General features: G+C 35.6%; 2 protein-coding genes across 13 annotated transcripts in view; one reads left to right on the forward strand and one right to left on the reverse strand.

The window, feature by feature from the left end:
- LOC143732170 (LIM/homeobox protein Lhx8) overlaps window positions 1–4,846 on the forward strand; it is a 5,991-nt gene extending 1,145 nt beyond the window's left edge. The window contains 8 exon segments of the mRNA XM_077222944.1: window positions 1–17; window positions 120–241; window positions 330–529; window positions 3,400–3,464; window positions 3,612–3,707; window positions 3,866–3,999; window positions 4,001–4,023; window positions 4,611–4,846. The exon segment at window positions 1–17 is cut by the window's left edge and continues 124 nt beyond it. Coding sequence (XP_077079059.1) covers window positions 1–17; window positions 120–241; window positions 330–529; window positions 3,400–3,464; window positions 3,612–3,707; window positions 3,866–3,999; window positions 4,001–4,023; window positions 4,611–4,687 — 734 coding nt within the window. The 3' untranslated portion in view covers window positions 4,688–4,846.
- Window positions 4,847–4,850: 4 nt separating this feature from the next.
- Window positions 4,851–23,190, reverse strand: part of slc44a5b (solute carrier family 44 member 5b) — a 40,543-nt gene continuing 22,203 nt past the window's right edge. For 2 of the 12 annotated variants that reach the window (XM_077222918.1, XM_077222917.1), the window contains exons 4-23: window positions 22,814–22,898; window positions 22,093–22,177; window positions 21,844–21,972; window positions 21,043–21,103; window positions 19,578–19,701; window positions 17,863–17,895; window positions 15,956–16,039; window positions 15,758–15,870; window positions 14,579–14,710; window positions 14,320–14,419; window positions 14,108–14,200; window positions 13,791–13,878; window positions 13,408–13,670; window positions 13,199–13,293; window positions 11,875–11,978; window positions 11,650–11,723; window positions 11,136–11,206; window positions 10,877–10,965; window positions 9,872–9,956; window positions 4,851–6,210 (exon numbers count right to left, since the gene is read on the reverse strand). In XM_077222918.1, coding sequence (XP_077079033.1) covers window positions 6,086–6,210; window positions 9,872–9,956; window positions 10,877–10,965; window positions 11,136–11,206; window positions 11,650–11,723; window positions 11,875–11,978; window positions 13,199–13,293; window positions 13,408–13,670; window positions 13,791–13,878; window positions 14,108–14,200; window positions 14,320–14,419; window positions 14,579–14,710; window positions 15,758–15,870; window positions 15,956–16,039; window positions 17,863–17,895; window positions 19,578–19,701; window positions 21,043–21,103; window positions 21,844–21,972; window positions 22,093–22,177; window positions 22,814–22,898 — 2,033 coding nt within the window. In that variant the 3' untranslated portion in view covers window positions 4,851–6,085. Of the gene's footprint in view, window positions 6,211–8,569; window positions 9,536–9,871; window positions 9,957–10,876; window positions 10,966–11,135; window positions 11,207–11,649; window positions 11,724–11,874; window positions 11,979–13,198; window positions 13,294–13,407; window positions 13,671–13,790; window positions 13,879–14,107; window positions 14,201–14,319; window positions 14,420–14,578; window positions 14,711–15,757; window positions 15,871–15,955; window positions 16,040–17,862; window positions 17,896–18,351; window positions 18,376–19,577; window positions 19,702–21,042; window positions 21,104–21,843; window positions 21,973–22,092; window positions 22,178–22,813; window positions 22,899–23,190 lie in introns of those variants that run through there. The other 10 variants (XM_077222921.1, XM_077222919.1, XM_077222924.1 and 7 more) reach the window with 5 other exon arrangements.

Below are 23,190 nucleotides of genomic sequence, written 5' to 3' on the forward strand. Positions count from 1 at the left end.
ACAGGTATCTACTTAAGGTGAGAAGGATTTGTTCCCTTTAAAATATTTATTCATTGACTATTTTGCTGCATGATTCTAATGTAATGTAATTTCTTACACCTGGTAATTATCGAATGCAGGTAAATGACTTGTGCTGGCATGTGCGATGCCTTTCATGCAGTTTTTGCCAAACCCCTCTGAGCGGAAACACAACCTGCTATGTTAGAGGGCGAGAGGTCTTCTGCAAACAAGATTACTTCCGGTATTTCTTCTGAGGATGTACATGCTTACAAGATATTTCAGTAGGTATTTAACCTCCTAATCCAAACATATTTATGGATGTTTGACAGAAGGTATCGGACATGGTGCTCGTGCTGTGGGGAAACGGTTCAATCCTCGGACTGGGTACACAGGGCGAAGGGAAGCGTTTACCACCTAGCATGCTTCTCGTGCTTCTCCTGTAAGAGACAGCTGTCCACAGGCGAGGAGTTTGCTTTGGTTGGGCAAAAATTGTTGTGTCGAATCCATTATGACAGCATGCAGGAAAAAGGTGAGTTGTGAGTCCTTCATGCATACAGGGGACATACTTTAAAACCCTATAAAGCCTACTGTTATATTTGATACGCACATTTCTAAGGCCTTTAAATTATCAAAATGTTGCTGAAAAAACTGTTGTACACAATCTTCTATATGCCTTCTGTATTCTAAAGTCATTTTAGTATAATTCTAACAAAAACATTAGAAAAAAATAAAAATAAATTATATATATATATATATATATATATATATATATATATACATACACACACACACTTGGTGGACTGAAGCAACTTAGGTTAACTTGATTAACATTTTTAGAAAAATCATGTTAAAATGTGAGTATCAAATATGATGCTGTACATTAGGCTTTTGAGAAATATTTGTATATGTCGTTATCATCATTGTATTGCACTGCATTATATGCTTTGTAGGTATATTTATATATATATATATATATATATAGTGTTGGGGAGTAACGGAATACATGTACCGGCGTTACGTATTCAGAATACAAATTATGAGTAACTGTATTTCGTTACAGTTACAATTTAAATAGTTGGTATTTAGAATACAGTTACATTGATGAAATCGATGGATTACATGACGATACTTCTCTGTGTCACGAGTTTATTCACTTTTTAAATAAATTAAAGCAACTCCATGCATTTCCCATAAGCCCCAATATGAAAACGAAATAATGTAGGCCTACGCTTTGCGTGATCAGTGAAGTCACAATGGAGTTGGAAGAGGAGCAGCGGGAGCTAGAGGTAGAGATGGAGCAGGAGCAACAAAGCCTGGGCAAGAATGCGTTTCTATCTTGGAAATTCAAACAGCATTTCACATTAAAGAAAGAGAAGGGAGAACAAATATAACTGTGCAGTGCAACCTCTGCTTGCAAGCAACCATCCTCCTTTCAGCGTCCAAAGACTCCACCTCCAACCTGAAGAAGCATCTTAAAGTTATTATTATAATTTTTTAAATTAGCCAGCTAGTCGTCTGCTGTAGTTTTACTGGTCACCTTGCTATTTTATAGTTGTATCAGGTAGGCTACTAGCTACAGGGCTGTAAGGATATGCAATATGAAACCGAAATCGCGACACTCAGATCCACGAACCTGTGTCACGTGTGAGAAGGCAGAATCGCGACACTCACCTTCCAACTCCCAGAGTTATCCTTCCCGTCCAGATCCAATGCAAACACATCTTTAAATTACTATAAGTATTATTTGAAGTTAACATTATAAAATACGTAGACCTACACCACAAAACTAGTTGAGGAATAATTCTTTAAAATTGAGCAATTCCAGGACGTAATCATTTGCAGTCAAAACTTGAAATATACATTATCAGAAAATGCATTTAATTCCAATATATTGAAATGTCTGTTTATATATCCATACTCCCTTAATAAAGGAGTCCAGACATTAGAAAAATATCTGTATACACATGCGTTTTATATTTAATATGGGAAATAAACATGCGTGACACAAAAAATATTCAACTTTTAGTCCAAATATGTTTTAATAGGCTACTTCTGTGAATTAGGCTACACTGCGAAAACCAAAAGTAAAACCCACACCGGATGAAGAAGGGTTGGCTCTCCACAGAACATAAAATATTCATTTTATTTTATTTTATTTTTCTTGTTCGCATTTATGAGGAAAAAACAGTGTTACGCGGAGGTGACCACTCCGTAAAAGCGGCACTAATAGACTGCTTTAAAACTTCCACAGAGACATCAAACAGATGCACAAAGCCTTTCTTTAAAGTGAATCTCGATTTGTATTAATTGTATCTAAATTTAAATTAATGTTTCATGAACCAATTGCCTGGATTTTAAAAATAAGAAGTAATTATAGCAGACAATAGACATCACGGCACGGAGGCGCCAGCGCGTGAACTGGGGCTCGTCTCATAAATGAACCGAAACTTAGCGTATAAGGTAGGCTAGCCTACTTGCCTCACATACATGTCTACTTTTAAACAGAACAATTCATAACAAAAGAAAACAGACTGCTCTCTGTTTATGTAATCCGTATGAAATGTGCATTTCTCTCCTGTGCATTCACTATGGCTGCTGCGAAGATCGCGAGTCAGCATCGTCAACTTCATCTTTGCAGCCGACACTAACATATTCAATCATTACTTTTGCCGGTTCTTTGAGACAGCTTTTAGGTGCTTTATTGGCAGCGCCACCCTTACATGTTACATGTACGAGTCACCACATCACCGCAGCGGTGACCGCAACATACACTATAGTCTTTGTTCTTCTATAACAAATTATAATATATTGCACTTTCAGGGAGACATGGGCCTATAACACATTCAGCCAGTTGGAACATGCAGAAATACACACAAGCATAGGCCTGTTTAGTACGCAGGATGTGATGACCGCATTCCTACACTTATTCAATGCAATTCAATGTGGAAGTAATCCAAGTATTCAGAATACGTTACTCAGATTGAGTAACGTAACGGAATACGTTACAAATTACATTTTTGGGCATGTATTGTGTATTCTGTAACGAAATACGTTTTGAAAGTATACTTCCCAACACTGTTATATATATAGAGAGAGAGAGAGAGAGAGAGAGAGAGATTTTGTCTAAAGGTTCTCTAAACTGTTCCATTTAAAAAAACTGATTCTTCAGACTATTATTTCATGTCAGGCTTTACAGGGTTAAACTAGACATTGTTTAGTTTTGGTCAAAATAATACAAACCAAGCTATCTTAGGGGGGGGGGAACAGTTGTTTGGTTTTGATAGATCGACTTCTGTTTTTTTCTAGTTTGTAGCATGCTCTGTCTGAAAAAATAATTACACCTGTGCCTCACCTTTTATTATTCCAAAACCATTTGTCCTGATGGTGCGCTGCCTACAGGTTGTGAGATAAACCAAAAGCCGTCAAAAAGAGCACGTACCAGTTTCACTTCTGACCAGCTACAGGTAAACTAAATCATCACGCTCGCTGTTCAATGTGTCCCAAATGAGTTCAATGAAAGAAATAATCGATCCCTGCTGCTTTGTACAGATTTCCCACTCCCTTACTGACTCTGATCCCGCTGATGCTATTTCTATGTTTGTGGCTTGCAGGTTATGCAGGCTCAGTTTGCTCAGGACAATAACCCAGACGCACAGACACTTCAGAGGCTTGCTGAACAGACTGGGCTTAGTCGACGCGTCATTCAGGTTACATTTCTTTACTAATTTTTAAAGTCCCTAAATTGAGCTGTTATAAATTTGTAACTTAAAAGTGTTGCCATTGTTTACCATTTGCTATCGTATGTAGCAACTGAAGAGAATGCGTATGTTGTCTAAGTAATTTCTTCAAATTTCTTTCTGGTCAGGTCTGGTTTCAAAACTGTCGTGCCCGTCATAAGAAGAACATCTCTCCCCCTCATTCAGGAATATCGGCAGGAGGTCTGTCGTCACTCCAGGTGGTTCCCAACCTAAATGAACTGCATTATACAGACACATCCATGCTTACACAGCATCTGCATCGATGGTGATTTGAGGGAATGTAGTACAATTAGCCAAGTACTGTTTAAAGAGTACTTTATCAGTTTTTAGTGTGGAAAACTGTTTTGATATAGCAGAAATACTGGAAGTATTTGCTGATTTGATGAAAACTGCAAATGGAAAGGCAAAAACATATCATTCCTCCTTATTTCAAACTGAAGAAATCGCCACCTATACCAATCCGAGACACAATAGCGATGTTCAGTTCACGACGGAGCAGATTTCCAATGAACCTGCCATATTGGTTCTTAAAGCGTATTGAATGATTCATTTGAGAATCAGACTGATCCGATTGCAGCTGTTCTTGAGTCAACTACTCACTGATTCAATGATTGGGTCAAAGACTTGACACTTAACTTGGACCTCAAAAACTTGAGACTTGACTTAGACCTCAAAGACTTGAAACTTAACTTGGACCCAAAGACTTGAGACTTTACTTGGACTTAAAATCAAAGACTTGGACCTCAAAGACTTGTAAACATGTCAGGGAAAAGGTATAGTGTCAAGATTATATAAATTTATTCCTGTGTGTTTGTGCTTTTGTTAATGGCTCTGTTTCTCTTTTATCTCCAGTTCACACACCAACATCTCTACTCTATCAGCCATTACTGTCCCAACAATCAACACATCTACCGATCAGCAGCAGCTAAACATCTAACAATTCAGTTATAAATGTTGTGCCAGTTATTATAACATTATTTATGCCACTAATACCTTTGTATTAAATTTATTCATTTTCTATGTTTTCATTTATTAATGTGTATTTTGTTCATATCCAATGCGGTTTAATTAAAAATAACTTGATGTCATGTGTCTATTTGAAATACTTTATTTCCAAATTGATCATTGCATGCATTTGGATCACATCATACAAAGTTATTATGCATTGTAAATTAGCACAATATAAAGTCACAAAAATAATAAAAAATGTTTACCACACTGTAAAAGAAGAGAATTAAAGTTAAATACTAATAAGATAAGACAAGTGTTAAACAAAAAAATAATGCAATTTAAATGAATTATGAGAGCTGATTTTAATTTCAGCACATGCACTCACTGTATTAGCGTTCACATTCAAGTGTTCTTAACATAAAAATGGTATGGAATACATTTTGACTTGGAGACATTTAAAGAAACATCCCTTTCAAATGATGAGAAAACAAATGTGTACATTGTATAAAAAAAGAAGGTAAAACTTCAAATGGTTTGTAATCACACAACTTCATCAAAATATGAGCAATAAGTCCACCTAAAATAACTACCAATATTCTGCACACGTTCATATCAAGGTGTTATTAACATAAATTCAAGTCCTTGGCTAAAATGAAGTGTGAATGGACACAATGAAAACTCTGAAGGAGCGAGGGGTGTAACCTGCTGCTCGAGAGCAATCGATCTGATGAGAAATGCAGTTGGATGGATGAATAAGAGCAGTAATGAAGGAATAAATAGAGTTTAAAGCTCTGCACAGCAGAAAAGGGCCTAAAAAAACATGTGGTTGAGGTTAAAAGAGATGTTAACGGCATGTTGGAGTAAGGTACTTCAGCTGAACACAGCAACTTAAAAAAGTTGAGGAAAATTCATCTAGTGAAGAGCAATTAAATGCGTTACCTGTCGTTTTCTCAATATGAGAAAAGTGGCAATTTCACCCCAAATGGGTGCTAACAGAATGCAATGGTCATATAAAAAGACAAGAATCAGTAAAAAAAAATAAAAAAAATAAAGGAAAAAGAAAAAAAATTCTATAAAAATGCATAGACACTTACAAACACACCTACAAACAGGAAATAATCTCAGCTGATTTAGATGCTTATTGTCAATTATATATCCTTTTATAATGATAACATAACAAAAAGAAGCAGATCAGTTTGAAGACTCTTGTATTTATGTTTTTGGGCTTCTAATAAGATTTATAACACAGAAGCTGCCTACGGACATGACTGAATACTGTTTAAAGAAGTCCATTTAGGAGGCTGATGGTCAGGGAACAGAATAACAATCGGCAGTGTCCGTTTTTCATGTCAGTGCCTTTTTGTTGGTTGCTGCTTTTATTTTCTGCCTTTCTTTTTCTCCTCTGGTCTCTTGAGATTCTTCTTGTTGAGGATGGCTCGCAGGCTGCCGGCCATGTAATACGGGCGGCTTGCTGAGCCGTCGTTCTTCTCCAGATCAAGCACTAAGAACAGAAGCATAAGCAACGTTAATGCCAACCAATCGTTAATGTGATTTTGTCTGCAATCAGAGGCAATGCTGGATGTTTGGATACAAGGAAAACTTAATTTGAGGAAGTTATACTGTATATATCAGAAAAAGTATATATACAGTAGTGGACAAAAGCGATGTCCGGCCTACGAAAATTGATATCTTTACCCTTTAGAAAAATATTATTAAAAATGTGTTAAAACAATTGACTATGCAATATGCTTACAAAATCTTTATTTGTGATAAAGCAATGAAACATGCCAAATTGTCCGGGCTGTCATACAAAGAAATTATAAACAAATGAAATATGAATAAATGATTATGTTGCAGACAGTCAATGTATGCTTTTTCTTGTGAGCTTTTTGTCTTTTTATGCATTTTTTGCATAGTAAAATAAACCTGTAGCTGTATTTTGCCTTTTTTTTGGCCAAATAATTTCTTCAGATAAATACCGTAACCATGTTTTGTTCTTCCTTCATATCTAAAAATATTAATATATACATAATATATAAAACACACACACATTATATATATATATATATATATATATATATATATATATATATATATATATGTCAGAATTATTGGCACCCCTGGTAAATATGATAAAAAACATGGCTGTAAAAAATAAATCTGCAATGTTTATCCTTTTGATATTTCATTCAAAAAATTACTTTGAAGTAAAATAATTGAAAGTGTGGGGGTAAATCACATTATGAAATAGATGATTTTCTCCAAAACAAGCTGGCCATAATTTTTGGTACCCTTTTATTACTTTTTGCAACCTCCTTTTTCCAAGATAACAGCTCTGAGTCTTCTCCTATAATGCCTGATGAGTTTGGAGAACACCTGAAAAGAGATCAGAGACCATTCCTCCATACAGAATCTCTCCAGATCCTGCAGATTCACAAGTTCATGTTGGTGCTTCTTCTCTTCAGTTCAGCCCACTCAGTTTCTATAGGGTTCAGTTTAGGGGACTGGGACGGTTATAGCAGAAGCTTCATTTTGTGCTCAGTTACCCATTTTTGTGTTGATTTTGATCTTTGTTTTGGACCATTGTCCTGATGGAAGATCCAACCACGGCCCATTATAAGATTTCTAGCAGAGGCAGTCAGGTTTAGATTTTTTATTCTGTAGGTATTTGATAGAATCCATAATACCCATGTATCTGAATAAGATGTCCAGGACCTCCAGCAAAAAAAATAGACCCACAACATATAAGATCCAGCAGTATATTTAACCATAGGCATGGGGTACTTTTATCCGTTTGCACCAATTACATCTGGTGGGTTTGCTGCCAAAAAGCCCTTTTTTTGTTTCATCTGACCATAGAATCCGGTCCATTTTGAAGTTCCAGTCGTGTCTGACAACTGAATATGCTGGAGTATATTTTTGGAGGAGCGAGGAGGATTTTTCTTGAAACCCTCCTAAACAACATGTGGTGATGTAGAGGTTGTTTGATATATTTTTTTTTAGGCTTTCTGACCCCCAAGACTCAACTAATCTCTGCAATTCTCCATCTGTGATCCTTGAAGAGTCTCTGGCCACTCAAACTCTGCTCCTCACCATGCATTAAGACAATATAGACACACGTCCTCTTCCTGGCAGATTCATAACATCTTTAGTTGATTGTAACTTCTTAATTATTGCCCTAATGGTCAAAATGGGGATTTTCAATTCTTTAGCTATTTTCTTTCAGCCACTTTCTATTTTGTGATGCTCAACAATCTTTTGATGCACATAAGAACTACATTCTTTGGTTTTACTCATTGTGATGGATGATTAAGGGAATTTGGCCTTTGTGTTTCCTCATATTTAACCTCCTGTGAAACAAGAAGTCATAGCTAGACAATTTCATGTTCCTAGTCACCCTGGTGTGCTAAAAAAAAAAGGTAAATAGAGAATATACTTCAGAGATATTTTACTCATAAAAAATTCTAGGGATGCCGATAATTGTGGCCAACGTGTTTTGGAGAAAAACATTTATTTCATAATGTGATTTTCACCCCACTTTCAATTCTTTTACTTCAATGAAAGGTTAGATTTGTGCAATTTTTTTGAATGAAAGATAAAAAGGATAAACAATGCAGATTTATTTTTTACAGCCATTTTTGATCATATTTACCATGGGTGCCAATAATTCTGACCACAACTGTATATATAAATAATATTTTCCTCATATGTTGATGGTTTAATAGAACTTGTTAATAGAACTTTGAATATTTAAAAAAATATTTTTTTATGAAACTTAGAATGTAAACAATATTGATAATATTTGTCGGTATACTGCAAAAAAAAAAAGAAAAAGAAAAGAATCAACCCAATAATAATAATAATATTTAGTTCAGCTTTATTCTAATTGAAAAAAAAAAACATTGTATTTTTACAAAACTTTCCCCCATTAAAAGACAACTTGTACTGAACTTCACAGAGTAGATGCAGCATCAAACCTGTCTACATATTACAAAATTACAAAAATGGCTTTTATGTTCCTTTTATAAATTGAACTGGAAAAACTTTCAGACTGATTGCAAAAAAACAAAGAAGAGCAATACTCTTCCTTTTAAACTAGGCACATTTACTAAATACTGCCATCAGAACACCTGGAAATTCATAGATTATATCAAAACATGGTTAAAGAGAATATACACTGTATCTATTATGAGTACTCCAATACAATAACATTTCCCATTAGATTATGATAAAGTTAATATTAAAATCGTGTGGCACATGGACTGAGAATCAATCCATCCACACGCACATCCTATGTACTGCATGAGCGTATAAACCAGAAATGACATGAAAACAAAGGGTTGTATAGAAAGAGAAGGATACTGCAAGATACAAGATCTTTTCTCATTAGAGAATAAATATATAGAATAGTTTGCTTTCATAATTGGCTACCAGAATATCATCAGACTTCAATTCAGTTACTTTGCTCCAGAAGACAAACAATGTGTAAGGCAATGATGGACAGAATATCAGCAAAAAGAAAGGGGAAAAGTATAGGAAAAAAGTACAGCAAGAGCCAGTCAGTATCAGCAGAGAATGCAGAGAAGAGATCTCTTCCGTAAACGCTATCGGCTCCTGATTCCATATCCCAGAATGCCTTGCTCTGCTGTGGAGAGATGCAGCGTGCTACAGTACTACCGCGGTTCTTCACGTCCAACTGAGGTAACGGTTTCAGGACACAGCATACTTTTTGCCAGCTTGATCATTTTTGTTAAGTATCCTGTGCAGGCCTTGAGGCATGTAATACGGTTTGGAAGGACTGCCATCGTTCCTTTCAAGATCTTCACCTGAAGGGTGTCCCGGCAAATCAGACGATGGAAGAATGGAAGAGTGAAGGAGGAAAGACACAGTGTTGCAAGGAAAAGGGGGTCAAATAAATAAGAAAGAGTTAGTAAGTAGTCTTGCAGTTTAAGAAGATGTGAAAAGAATAAACACATAAAGATCACATTAGGATTATAAATAAAGAGACAGAAAAGATAAAAGTCATGCACAGAAAAAGGAGATGAAAGTAAAGGAAGATCAGTGGGTATGTATTTAAGTTGAAAACATCATGATGTTCAGAATTTATTACCAAACACGCATACGAGTATAGGAATATTGCAGATTTAATAAGGTGTACTTACAGAAGCAGAGGAACAATGTATCTACACACATGGCATAGACGTTAAAGAATCCGTGTGAAATCATATAGGATCCAAATATCACAGTCTGTGGATGGAAAAAAAGAGAAATTAGTTAAAATGAAATCAAAATGAAAAACGATTTTCCGATGGACAAAATCAAGTCCCGCGCTCCATTTTTTCTTGTTCGAGAAGATGTTTAATTTGTGTATACGTCACAGTATGGAAAAAAAGGTCATCATAAATTTAGTTTCATGCCATCTTTAAAGGTCAGGGTCCCCATACCCTCTTCATCAATGAGTATTTTTTTAATAATTTTTTTTTAAATAAATGTATTTATTAATAAACTAACAAATATATACAAATAGTAAACTTTACAGAGTGCTTGACTCTTACATTGTCAATACAAGATCTTGACCAAAAATGTATGCACCTCTTGATGGAAATATCACAAACACATTTATTTCTATCAAGAGTTACATACATTTTTGGCCAAGATCTTGTATTGTGTCAATGCTAGAGTCAAGCACTCTGTAAAGTCTCCTCCAACACATCCCAAAGACGTTCAATGAATTTAATGTCTGGACTCAGAGGTGCCAATTCATGTGTAAAAAATATTCTTCATGCTCCTTCCCAACTATTCTTTCACAGTTTGAGCCTGGTGAATCTTGACATTGACCTCCTGGAATATGGCCATGATGTGTCTTCCTACATGGTTGTTTAAGAAATGAAAAGCTACACACTCCATCAATTAGGGTTAGAAGAATTGTTGCCAAAAATATAACATGCTAGAAACATAATAATCACTGCAATATGGATCCAATCACAGACTCTCAAGCATTTGCCAATTTAAATCCAAACAATGACTTTTTTTGGCCGAATTGTGCATATAAATTTTTTTTTTTACATATATTCCTCTATTAATATTTAAATCAGTCTTAAATTATGCTCTCAGATTTCATTCTTTTGCAGTCTTTAACATAAGCAAGCTGTAATGCTTTCACTCACCAGTAGAGGGATCCAATAATAATTTAATGATGGCACCTCTTCCTGGATTACTGGTATTTGGCGGGTGAAGAAAAAGAAGGCAAGGACACCTGAAAAAAACATTCACAACATCAGCAAACAATGTGACGGACATCATTTCATTTATGCGTGTATGTAGGCAGTAGGTCTATGCAGTGTCAGTGTGTGTTTGTTTAAAGCCCTCAACTCTATTAGTCTTAATGTTTCCCCGTCTGTATTACACAGATGAACGTCGACTCACCCACACTCCCTGAGATCAGCAGTTTGCCCAAGAACAGCAGGAAGTCAGTCACCTTATCCAGAACAGTAACTCTAGACAAAAAAAAAAAACACAATAAACACAATAAAAACACAATAAACAGATTCTTTATATAGTCGTATTTAGTCTTAATAATGTAACATCAATTAGATAACTATTTATATGGAATATATTAAACAATTCACAATTTAATTGATAATATTTATCCGAGTTGACTTTTTTTTTTAGATGTCTGACATATTAATTGAATATTGTTGAAATTATGCTTCACAATTATGATTTCTTTAGATAGTATGGAGGCAAACTTTGTGAAATTTGAATAATAATCCTTTGATAACACTGTAGCAAGAAGAAAAAAAATCCCATCAACAATAACATCTTGCAAATGTCACAATAACTGAAACAAATGATTGCACAGGTGTGTGTAAGAGAAAGTCCTTGCAGCTTCACAGCTTGACAATGACATTATAAATGTCTCAGCTGTGCAGAGTCTTACCTCATAACGTTCCTCATTAACAGGAAGAAAGCGTCTTGCGCTGAGGCACAGAAATTCTTCCCATATATTGAAATCTGAGGAATAAAAGGAGAAGCAACCAGAAACGACAGACCTATCAGTTGGTCTGTCTCCACAACTCAGGTTTGACATTGCCTTTCTTTTCTTTGCGGTTATAGTTTATTCTATATATATATACATGAACCTTGAAAAAGTGGGGTGACTCACCATAATGTAAGCATTCCTGTTCATGAACTTAATGAGGTGCTCAAGGCACCAGAAACAGCATTTGAGGCAGCACAGCAGGAAGCGTGTACATGCATTGTGAGCACCTGAGACAAAGACAGAAGGAAGAGCAGGATCATTCATAACGTATTCTATACTGATACAGTCTACCGTTAAAAAGATTTTTTTAATGTTTATAAAAGAAGTCATTCAATAAAACAGTCATATTATGAAATATTAGTACAATTTTAATAACTGTTTTATATTTGAATAATTTATCATCATTCCTGTGATATAAAGCTGAATTTTCAGCATCATTACTCAAGAGTCACGCATCCTTCAAAAATCATTCTAATATACTGATTTGGTGCTCAAGAAACATTTCGTATTATCAATGTTGAAAACAGTTGTGCTGTGTAACTCAACTGTTTTGTAAAATAACTTTAAAAAAGAGATTTTTTTGTAACTTTTGATTAATTAAATGCATTACTGGTGAATAAATATATTAATTTCTTTCAATTAGAATTGTACTGACCTCAAACTTTTGAACAGTAGTGTATTTTTTTACAACATTTTAAAACCTCTTTGAACATTTCTAAATGATAAATGAGTCAGTGCACCAGTTACAATCAAAGTTCTGAGGGTGAGTTCACACTTGTAGTTTGGTTTGTTTGATCCAGACCAAAAAAAACCCAAAAACATTTAGCCCTGGTCCGCTTAGCGTTCAGATTGGCATTTTTATCAACGAACCTAAAGGCATAGGGATACGTTCACAACCTGATTGGTCGGCTTCTATGATGTATTGCCTATTTTGAGACGGAACTTACCGAAAATCTATAACAATGCTGTGTGCTAGGATAATGTGCTTGTTGTATGTACATAGCCTGCATATGATGGTATTTTGACCACCTGAGAACTCGTGAAGAGCTAATAAAATTTGTAAAGGAGTCTAAACAGCGGCATTCCCTCAATCCCTCCGTCACGCACAAACCAAGATCTGCTGCGAGGAGACTATGCAACTATGACGCAAAAAAACAGGTATACATGAACATTCTGTCCATTTTAGGGTCTCATCTTCCTGGTTTTGTTTAATTTACAGGTCTTTGTATTGTATTACGTTCATATTTCAGTTGAACCACATGAGTTCGCTTGTAAGGGGGCCGAGACCCATCTTTTCAGCGTTTGATGCGCACCAGGGTTCGGATGGCAGCGTTTACACCTATTCAAATGAATCGCACTAACCGAGCAATCGCACTAGAGTTAGTTTTAATCAAACCAAAACTGCCAAGTGTGAACACACCCTATACATTTTAAAGTAATATTATACCTTTCAGTTTGTGGTCGAGATACTCCAGAATAATCCTGATGAACTGTACGATGGACAGAATCAAAGCTCCAAATGCAAGAGAGCCTGTGTGATACCTGGAATAGCATTGTAATGTGATTATAGTCAACATTTAATTTCAGTCCAACAGCCCTCCACTTACAGACAGAATCAATCACCTACAAGTTTTCAAAGCACTGATGGCAACATACCTTAAAGCCCTGCCAAATGATGAAGCCAAGGGGCAAGGTGGGATGTCTTCTGGCTTCCTCAAGGCCCAGTAATACGAGGCAAAAGCCCCAGCGAGGGTGCACTGGCCCAGAGCGATAGTGAAATTCACCAGCCAGAGGAAGACCAGTAAATTGCAAAGCTGAAGAACAAAGATATAACGGTGGTACAAACTCTCCCCACCGTAAAAAGCAAACGTGCACTGGGAGCCCGGACACAGTTTAGTCACGTTTGACTGACTGAAGGTCTGAAACGCATTAAAGAGACACAAATAATCACCAATATGATACAGTTACTAGATAAATGGACTTAGTACTCAATCACAGTTGAGTAGGTAATCACAGTTTACACTAGGTTTAGTGCTTACCTCTGGGTTACAGGTGAGATTGGTATACTTGCAGTCGGGTAGTGTTGACATTACTTTATAGACTGCATCGCCAGAGGATGCCAGGAACCTGAAAGAAGTTATGGTTAAGGAGACTAAAATACAAACTAGTTAAAGCTGAAGTGTGTCATTTCTGTTCCAGTAAATGGAACTGCTAAAATAAAAACTGCTCAAACAAATCAGTCTCACCCCAAAGTCATGCATACATACATATACTGCATGCATATACTAATCTTGCATATATTAATATGCATGTATTCATTTTAATCCAGCATTCAATTCACTTGAGTTTTGGATACACAGCTGTAACGACCCAGTATGCGATGCAGAGAGCCAGCAGCAGAAAGGTGATGATGGGATAGAATAGTGTCGACATAATGCAGCCAATCGCCCTATAGGGAAGAGAGAGACGTAAAAAAAAAAAATCATTTGACAGCTTTGTTTCAGGTGTTTTTCTATTCTTTCCATTTACATGCACCAGCATTAAACAAAAGAAAGAAAAGAAACTAACTTGCTGCCCTCCTTCAGTAGAGCGATGGCAATACGAACTCTGTTCCGCAGGAATATCAGCACTAAGATGATGATAGCTTCAATGACAGCCAAGGAGATCACTGCGGTAAATTATCAAGCTGTCATTTTTCCATCAAACTGAACTTTTTATAACCTTCATCAACTTCACAGTGCAGGTGCATTGCTTGGTTTGAGATTCATTATTTGATTTAAACGGCACTACAAACACTCATACACTGGAATAACTGAAGAAATCTCACTGAATATGAGCCAGGTCTGACTCAGCTGCAGGTAAACCCGGAAGTCAGTCTGGAATCCAATGTCTGAGATCGTGATATCAGAGTCCGGCTTGCCCTTGAGAGAACTGTACTCCCAGTAACAATGCCATATTCCTGTAAGTGACAATCAGGACACAGTGGGTGAACTCATAGTGTACAGAAATTCAAAAACCAACTTATCTAACAAATCATTTAGTGTTAAAGGGATAGTTAAAAAAAAAAATTCATCTTTAATGAAATCTGAGAGATTTCTGTCTCTCCAATGAAAGTCTATCGACACCAAACTCTGACGCTCAAAATGGTCATAAAGAGATCATAAAATAAATCCATACAAATCGAGCGGTTTAATCCAAGTCTTCTGAAGAGACATTGTAGCAATGCTACAATAATGTTTAGAGCAATAAGCATTGCTATAACATGATCTCTTTATATGAATTTATAGCCATTCAATATGATTTTAGCCATTCATTCACATATAAACATTAATCAGAGCACATAAACAGAAGCTCAACCGTACTTGTTTGATGTGCAAGAACAAACCTCATTGGTTCTTGTGGAAGCTCAAACGTGCTGGTGACATGCGAGAGTTAACCTCATTGGTTCACGAAGTCAAGCAAGCAATGCATGAGCTTTCCTTTACCATATTTAAATATGGTGCACTATGAATGTTCACAAATATATTATTTTTTTCTTAATGTGAATAAAATCTAATTTAATCTGTTCATCATATAGTGATAGTGTCTCTACCAAGATTAGGTTTACAATCTCTTTATGAAAGTTTTGAAGCATCAGAGTTTGGGGTGAATAGACCTTCAATGGAGGGACAGAAATCTCTCAGAACAAAATGTAATGAGTGATGAGTAATTGATGGCAGATTTAAAAATTTTGGGTCAACTAATCCTGAGAGTTCATAAGAAAACCAGATCAGTCCGATTCATGAACGATTCGAACTGGATCATTTAATTCACTGAAAACATCTGACTCAAAAGAAGACAAAAATAACTTTTTGAAATTAAGAGTGATTTTCTGTTGAGTTCCACTGAAGAACGACAGTCAAGAGAGTGACTATCCCTTTAAGAGTTTATTGTAAAACATTGAAGTCTAGTATATGACAGTTTAGTTTAGAGTTTTGGTCTATAGAGTTCTGTAGTCATTACCAACCATAGCCCACAGCCGCGATGACCCCGAAGATGACCATCCAGAAGAGAATGCCAGCGGTGAACCTCAGCAGCAGAATAAAGATCAGACTGACCAGCATGCTAATCACCAAACCACTGAAAACACCATTAAAACAGATCAGCTACAACATATTAATCTATTGTATTTAGTTGAAAGGTTAAACACTTATGTGATACATACATTAGGATCCAAAACCACGAGCTGGCGTAATCCTCAAAGATCTTGGTGCCGACCTCCTTTGCATCCAACAGGCTGGTGATGCCACTGTAAATGAGCAAGAAATCTATTAAAAACAATACAATCTGCACATTCAACTGTACACAGCAGTATATGAGGACTAAGAAGCAATGACACACTACAGATCAACAGTGATCAGGTGGATGTTTCACACAAGTGTTACCAGGTGTAAGAAGACATCAGTTTTGTTCTATTTGTCTCCATTCATGAAAAAGCCATGTTTTTTCATGCACAGTGGAGGACAAGGGTTAAGACTTTATTTTATCTGACACAACTGAAAATGATGCTGTGAGGGGCAGAAGTACAGTCTGTGCAATAAGCTCGTCTGTCTAAAAAAGGTCATTGGTCACATCTAATTTTCTACATTTTTTACAGATTTTTTTTCGTCTCCAGACTTTATTTCTAACCATCACAGTTTTGTTTTCATTCAGGTCAAAATACAAATTAATATAGCACAGTCTATGTAAGTCTATGCTGAGAGATGTATTTGTATATGCATGGTATATACACTACCGTTCATACGTTTTGTATATGTTTTGCATATGTTTTGGTTTTTTTGTAAAAAAAAGAAAAAAGAAATCAATACTTTAATTCAGGATGCATTAAACTGATCAAATGTGACAGTAAATAAATTTGCAGTATAATTTTATATGTATATAATGTATACACAGGAGCATTTATGTTCTTTTGAACTTTCTATTCATCAAAAAATACTAAAAAAGGATCACATTTCTCTCTCGCACGCACGCACGCACGCACGCATATATTCAAAAAGACAGAATATCAGTTATTTTAAATTGTACTAATATTTGACAATATTATTGTTTTTACTGTATTTTAATCAAATAAATGCAGCCTTGGTGAGCATAAGAATATTGTTTTTTAAAAAGTCGACCCAAACTTTTGAATGGTAGTGTATTCAATGGATTTGGTTTTATTGCCTGTAAGCTAGTTACATGAATATTTCATACAGTTATACGGTGCTCGTTGATTTGTACAGAAGTGAGGTGTTTTTGAAAAGGACAGCAGCAGTGTTGTGCAAGCAATTTGCTTGTAAAGCTACAAGCTTCTAAATTTAAAGTAGTTTAGTTAAACTACATTAAAGCTACTTTTTCTTAAATAAATGCAGTTGTCAACTAGCAAGCTAGCTAGTAGCAATGCTGTATAATTGTAAACAACAACAACTGTATATTTCTACAAAAAAAGCTGTGCAGACATCTGCACATGGACTCAAAGAATCATGTGAAAGATTCATATGAAAGAGTGTGAAAGTTAATTTTGGTTGTAAACCAGAGTTTGAGGGGAAAAAATAAGCACTTTGTTATACCACTACTTGCTGGTAAAAGTAGCTTGCTGCTTTTGAAAACAGCACAACTACTGTCATGATACTGAAAAATATAGTTAGGTTTAGTTAATTCCAAACACTGGATAACAGAGATGAAGTTCTCCAAGTAATGCTAATGAAAAGTGTTTCTCTAGAGCAGAGAAGCTGTTGGTGAATGGAAGAGATTTTAACAGTCCCGATTTTAACAGCGTCATCTGCATTTCAAACTCCTACGCTCAATTTTGCATGGCCAAAAACATGATCAATCTGGTTCCTGTGCAAAACGATCTTCATTCCTTCCTTACATTTGGCATTATATTCTTAAATGCTCTTTCAGCACACAGACATCTGAAAGGCAGTGGGATTTTGTCAGTGACCTCAGTTCATGAGGGGAAAAAAACAGATGTGTTTTTCTGTTCTACAGATTTTTTGAGATGCTGCAGGTGCAGAATGTGTGATGAGGGAGGTTAGTTTGTAGATAAGCGAAGGACAAGGTCAAGTTTCAAAGTTGACAAGAAATTAAGACCTTCCTGTTCCTTGCTGCATGGCCGTGACTTTGCTACAAAAAAGAAGCATTGAGCATGTTACAAAAGACACACAGGAAGCAAAAAACTTGGATTTCTGAAATCAGGTAAAGAGTTGTAAAAAGCATCAGCAGATTTTAGCATAATAGTGCTCGTTATTGTGAGCGAAACTCAATCCAAAAGTATAACTGGTCAAAGCCTGTTTACACAAGACACTGCCAGATGGAAATCTTTTAACAAATTTTACCATGTAGCAAAACGCTATGCAATGGCTGAAGACGTAAGAACTAGTCCTGTGTAAACAATGTCTATTAGTTACAAGAAACCTGCCTGCTAAAATAAGAATGTACCCCATGTGACCTTTCACCCTAGGCATTCACATTAGTGCTATTATAGCAGCAGCAAACTCATGCAAACATGCACAGCTCAACTTATTTGCATGGCTTAAAAGGCCAGATTCTCTCTGACCTTTGTAAGGCCTAATGTCATACCCAGATAAAACTGTCCTCTCTTGCCTGGATGGAAAGACAGTATATTTAGGAACAAAGTTAAAAAATAACTGTATAATTTGTTTACCTGCTGTATCTACCGAGTCAAAAGCAGATATTTTTAATATCAAGATGCAATATTAAACATACGCTTCCGTTCAAAAGTTTGGGGTCAGTAAACTTTTTTTTTAAAGAAATTAATGACCTTTCATACAGTATTTATTTGAAATGGAATCCTGAAAAAACACTGGGGGAAATTTGTTTCAAATTCTAAGAAGAAAAAAAATTGTTTCTAAAATATAAAGCAAGCAGCACAACTGTTTTCATCATTGATAATAATAAGTAATGTTTCTTTAGCACCAAATCAGAATATTAGAATGATTTCTGAAGGATCATCTGACACCTGGAGTAATGACAGCTGAAAATTCAGCTTATAAATACCGCACACACACACACAGAGAAAATAGTTATTTAGACAAAAATTTTTTTAACAATATACCAATATTTTTACGGTACTTTTGACTAAATAAATGCAGCTTCGGGCATATAAAAAAAAACTTTCAAAAATATAACAAAAATCTCACAGACCCCAAACTTTTGAACAGTAGTGTACACTCACTTAAAATCTGACTCGTATAAACCCTAACAGGGTGATTAGGACCCTGAAGTAAAGTGAAGGGGTTTATTTTGTGTTAATGACCAACTAGCCTTATATTATCCCACTTGTATATTTTGAATGTGTACCAAAACAAATTCCTTGTGTGTGCAAGCACACTTCGCAATAAAGCTCTTTCTGATTCTAATTCTGATTGTAACACAGCTACCTAACCAAATAAATACATAAATAGATAAAAAAAAATGCTGATTATGTGAGGAGACCACGAAGAGATACGAGAAACATAAAACTAGCACAGTTAAATATGTAATATAACAACTTAGGTAAATGATATAGTTAAGCAGTCATTTTTTAACACTATTGGACAACAGAATGGTGCCTGTAGTTTAGGTGGATATTTGAGAAATACTGTTGTAACTAAACTAAGCTCATATGTCACAGCATGGCAGTTTCGACATGCCTAACTAGTCTTCCTACTCATATTACACCAAATAAAAGCTATTTTGTAGCTAGACAGACAGTGCAGCATCAGTCCAATAGCTATTAAACAGGCTAGTAGAAGGCTATAGCCTTTAATGAGTAATGCTAAGCACTCTTAATAAGTAAAACTTACTTTGCCGCTTCTCTCAGATCGATGACACTTCTGGTTTTACCATGTCCATCTTTGAAGCTTGTTTGGTTGGCAACAGTTAACGTCCCGTTTCTGGTGATGAAATCGGGAAAGCACCTCTGGAGAACTGATAGAAAGTAAAGAATAAAGCTTAATTAAAATCCCCCTTAGTATTTATATTGAAAGGGGTGGATATTGGAATTCACTGCCGCTTCAATTTGCAACTTTTGAGAGATGTATAATCAAGGTATTAATCAATATTTATCCTTCTACATATTAAATGATATGTCTGTTTAATGTCAGTTGAGGAGATTCCCCCTTCCATGTAAAGCGCTACATAAATGTAACAAATTACATAGCGTGTTTTATATAATATTTTATTATATAAAATATTAGCGTGTATGCTAATATTGTGTTACAGATCAGTATTGGTGGGGTGAACAACCGGCACCTTCGGGCGATGGAATGCTGGCGCCGAGAAACACAGTTCTGTGACCTCGCAGGGTCACGTCGTGCCTAAATCCAGGGTCCGGGTGTCAGCCGCGAGATCAATGAAGATATGCTTCTGTCTATCAGTCCATGTGTGGAAATTTACTATGTTTATTCATTTTCTCAGCCAATCAGAATCATTTAACTTTAATGAAGTAGCTCAGACCTTGATGAAAGGTATAATTGCTGTGAAATGTGAATGTACAGCAGAGCGGCCTACGAACTCCTTGTGAGTGTTGAAGCTGACTTCTATTGATGACACTGCAAAATATTCTTCAGTAAACTTTTTCTTCAATTTATTATATAATTCTGACTCTGGGTCTTCATTCATCATATATGGTCCATGGGTCTTTAACTGTAAAATCCCCTACAATATATAGTATTCAAAAGTTGTTGAGGACATGCTTTGTGTCTGTCTGCACTTGTGTTTTTTCACCTAGTTTCAAGGCCTGAGTTCCTGAGAAGTGATAAGCAGCTGCTATCCAAGGGTTTTGTATCATTCTGTGCCTCCTCTGCCGATATGGAGAGGACACAGCAACCTTTCTCAGCCTTGCCAGTGACATTTTCTCTTTTTTTATCTCTTATATTACTCACAATGTTTACATCGAAGCAGTTATGATGGCTTCGAAGAGATCCAGCGGCCTGAACTGAAACTCTTGCACAAGTTTCAATTCATGTTCACATACATTCGTGTCATTAGCAACTTCATTTTAATTACACATGAACTAGATTTCTCATGAATAAATTTAGCCCACTTATACACATATATGTTGGGTTTTCTTTGTTCTGGCATTAGTTCACACCTCAAACTTTAAAGATTCTCCTGGAATTGCATTTGCACATTATTGGTGAAAAATTTCAGTCCAATAAATTTAAATGTACATCAGCACTAAGACAGGGAATTATAATGAAACATTTTAGGACAGAATGCATAGTTTTGACTAAGTATTCCTCTCAAATAAAATAAATAAAAACTCACATGGTCTGCTTGGCACAATCACTGAGGGACAATCTTCATCCCGTAGCACCTGAGAAACCGGCTGCCAAATGGAAATAAAAAAAGGGACAAAAGAAGATATTTTACACAAAATAAAACTTATACAGCATTCTTCTCTCTACAAAATCTCTCCAGTATGTCAGGCCTGCCTCAAAAACTGTCACCATGTGAGCTTCTAAATGTTCATGTGTGAAAATCCAGTGACGCAGCAGAATTAGATCATTGACGGTTTTGCGTTGGTACATTTACACACTGCGAAGGAAATGTGGCGCCTGCTGGACGATACAGCTCACGTATCGGCTTGCTAAGATGAACCATCGTCATTACAAGTACTAATCTATCTGAGTGATAAACATAAAACTCCTCTAGAAATAACAGGGTTCCCACCGTCTTTTTAACTAATAAACTTCCATGACTTTTCCAGTGATTTGTGATTACTGGATAAGTATTATTCAATTAATTACCACTTCAATTCAGATAAACTTTCTAATAATTCATTTACACTCAACGATGCATTGAAAAGAACAAACTCAAAAGAAAGATTCAATTTCAAATAGGACATGACTAGTTTTATTCTACACAAGAGCAATTTCTAGACAAGGAAATATTTCAGAGCAGAGAATAATATGAAAAATTTATAAATATATAGCCAATATATTCACTATAGAAATGAGGAGGAAATAAGAATATTCAAACTTTTATCAAAAGCCAGTGTACATGTATTTGTTCTATCATCTCTGAATTTAAACTAAGTTCTGGTTCTTCTGGATATTGACATGGTACCTTATCAGGACTGTTGAAGTCCGGCTTGCAGAATTGCTTGTAGTATTCCCAGTAGCTCTTATTGCGTCTATAGTTGTATTGCATGTCAATGTATGTGGCAAATCTATCTGGGCACTTGGATACACACAGCTGAGGTGAACAAGAGAGGAAAAGAAACATCAGCTACAAATAAAACAAGGCATGTGCTAAACAACAGAGCAATCTAGCTTAGAAAGAATGAAAGATAGTTTTCAAAAGTTTCTTTATTACCTGAGTTGTAGGGCACTGGAGGTTAATGAGGACTGTAGGATTGGCACATTGTAAAATATTGAAGTAAAATAATATGGCTTTATTTCTGTGGGGGAGAAACAGAAGGTGTTTCAATCCAGCTTTGAAACCTAAATTAATAATATAGTATAATATAATTTATAATATAATATAATATAATTATAAATATATGGATGCACGATATATTGGCCACCATATCGCTATCGGCCGATATATGTTCATTTTTGATGTTATCGTTATTGGGCAGATAAGAAAATTGGGCCGATATATTAAAGCCAATAAATAATGGATTATTTCCTTCAGCTGAGACACTTCAGATGCGCACAATTCACAATGATGATTTTTAAATATGGTCTTGAAATATGATTGGAATAACTGTAAAAAAGGAAAATACAGTTAAGTGCAACATGCACAGCACAAGTCTGCCATATAGGCTACATAAAATTATAATGAGAACATTATAATTGTGTCCTTGGGACATGGCTTTAATGGTGAGACTTTTGTTTTTGTAATCAGGCTCTCAAAAATTTTATAAAAATGTGGATTTAAATTCATCAAATATAAAGAATTATCGGTTATCGGCCAAAATTTTCATATAGGTGCATCCCTAACATAATATAAAGTGTGCGACTACTTTTAAATACACTTTTAAACTTTTTAATTTAAATATATTGGCTTTAATTCCTCTCGGACTCATACTCACGCATTAGGAGTTTCCTGCTGTCCACAGAACTGCCCATAGCTGTCAGTCGGGTAAACCACTTTCCGGGGGTCTCCATGCATCCAAGCTTAAAAAACATAACACAAGCCATGTCATCTGAAACATGTTTCTCAAATAAGTTCACCAGAATTGCATTTCAAACATCATGCATTTCAAATAATTGCTATAATTTAAAATTATGTTATTTTGTTCCAGTAACCTCAGTATTTTGTGGCACTGACACTACACCCACTGTTCCTTTTGAGAAGGAACAGGCACAAGCAAGAAAGAGGACAAACAAGAAAAGATACATGAAAAACAAACTAAAAATAAAGTGAAACTCCATATTTAATTTAGAGCATAAGAAGCTCTTTATGTAA

Source organism: Siphateles boraxobius, unplaced genomic scaffold (assembly GCF_051911475.1).
Source record: "Siphateles boraxobius isolate OS27281-9 unplaced genomic scaffold, OSU_SipBor_1 9, whole genome shotgun sequence".
Lineage (NCBI taxonomy): Eukaryota > Metazoa > Chordata > Actinopteri > Cypriniformes > Leuciscidae > Siphateles > Siphateles boraxobius.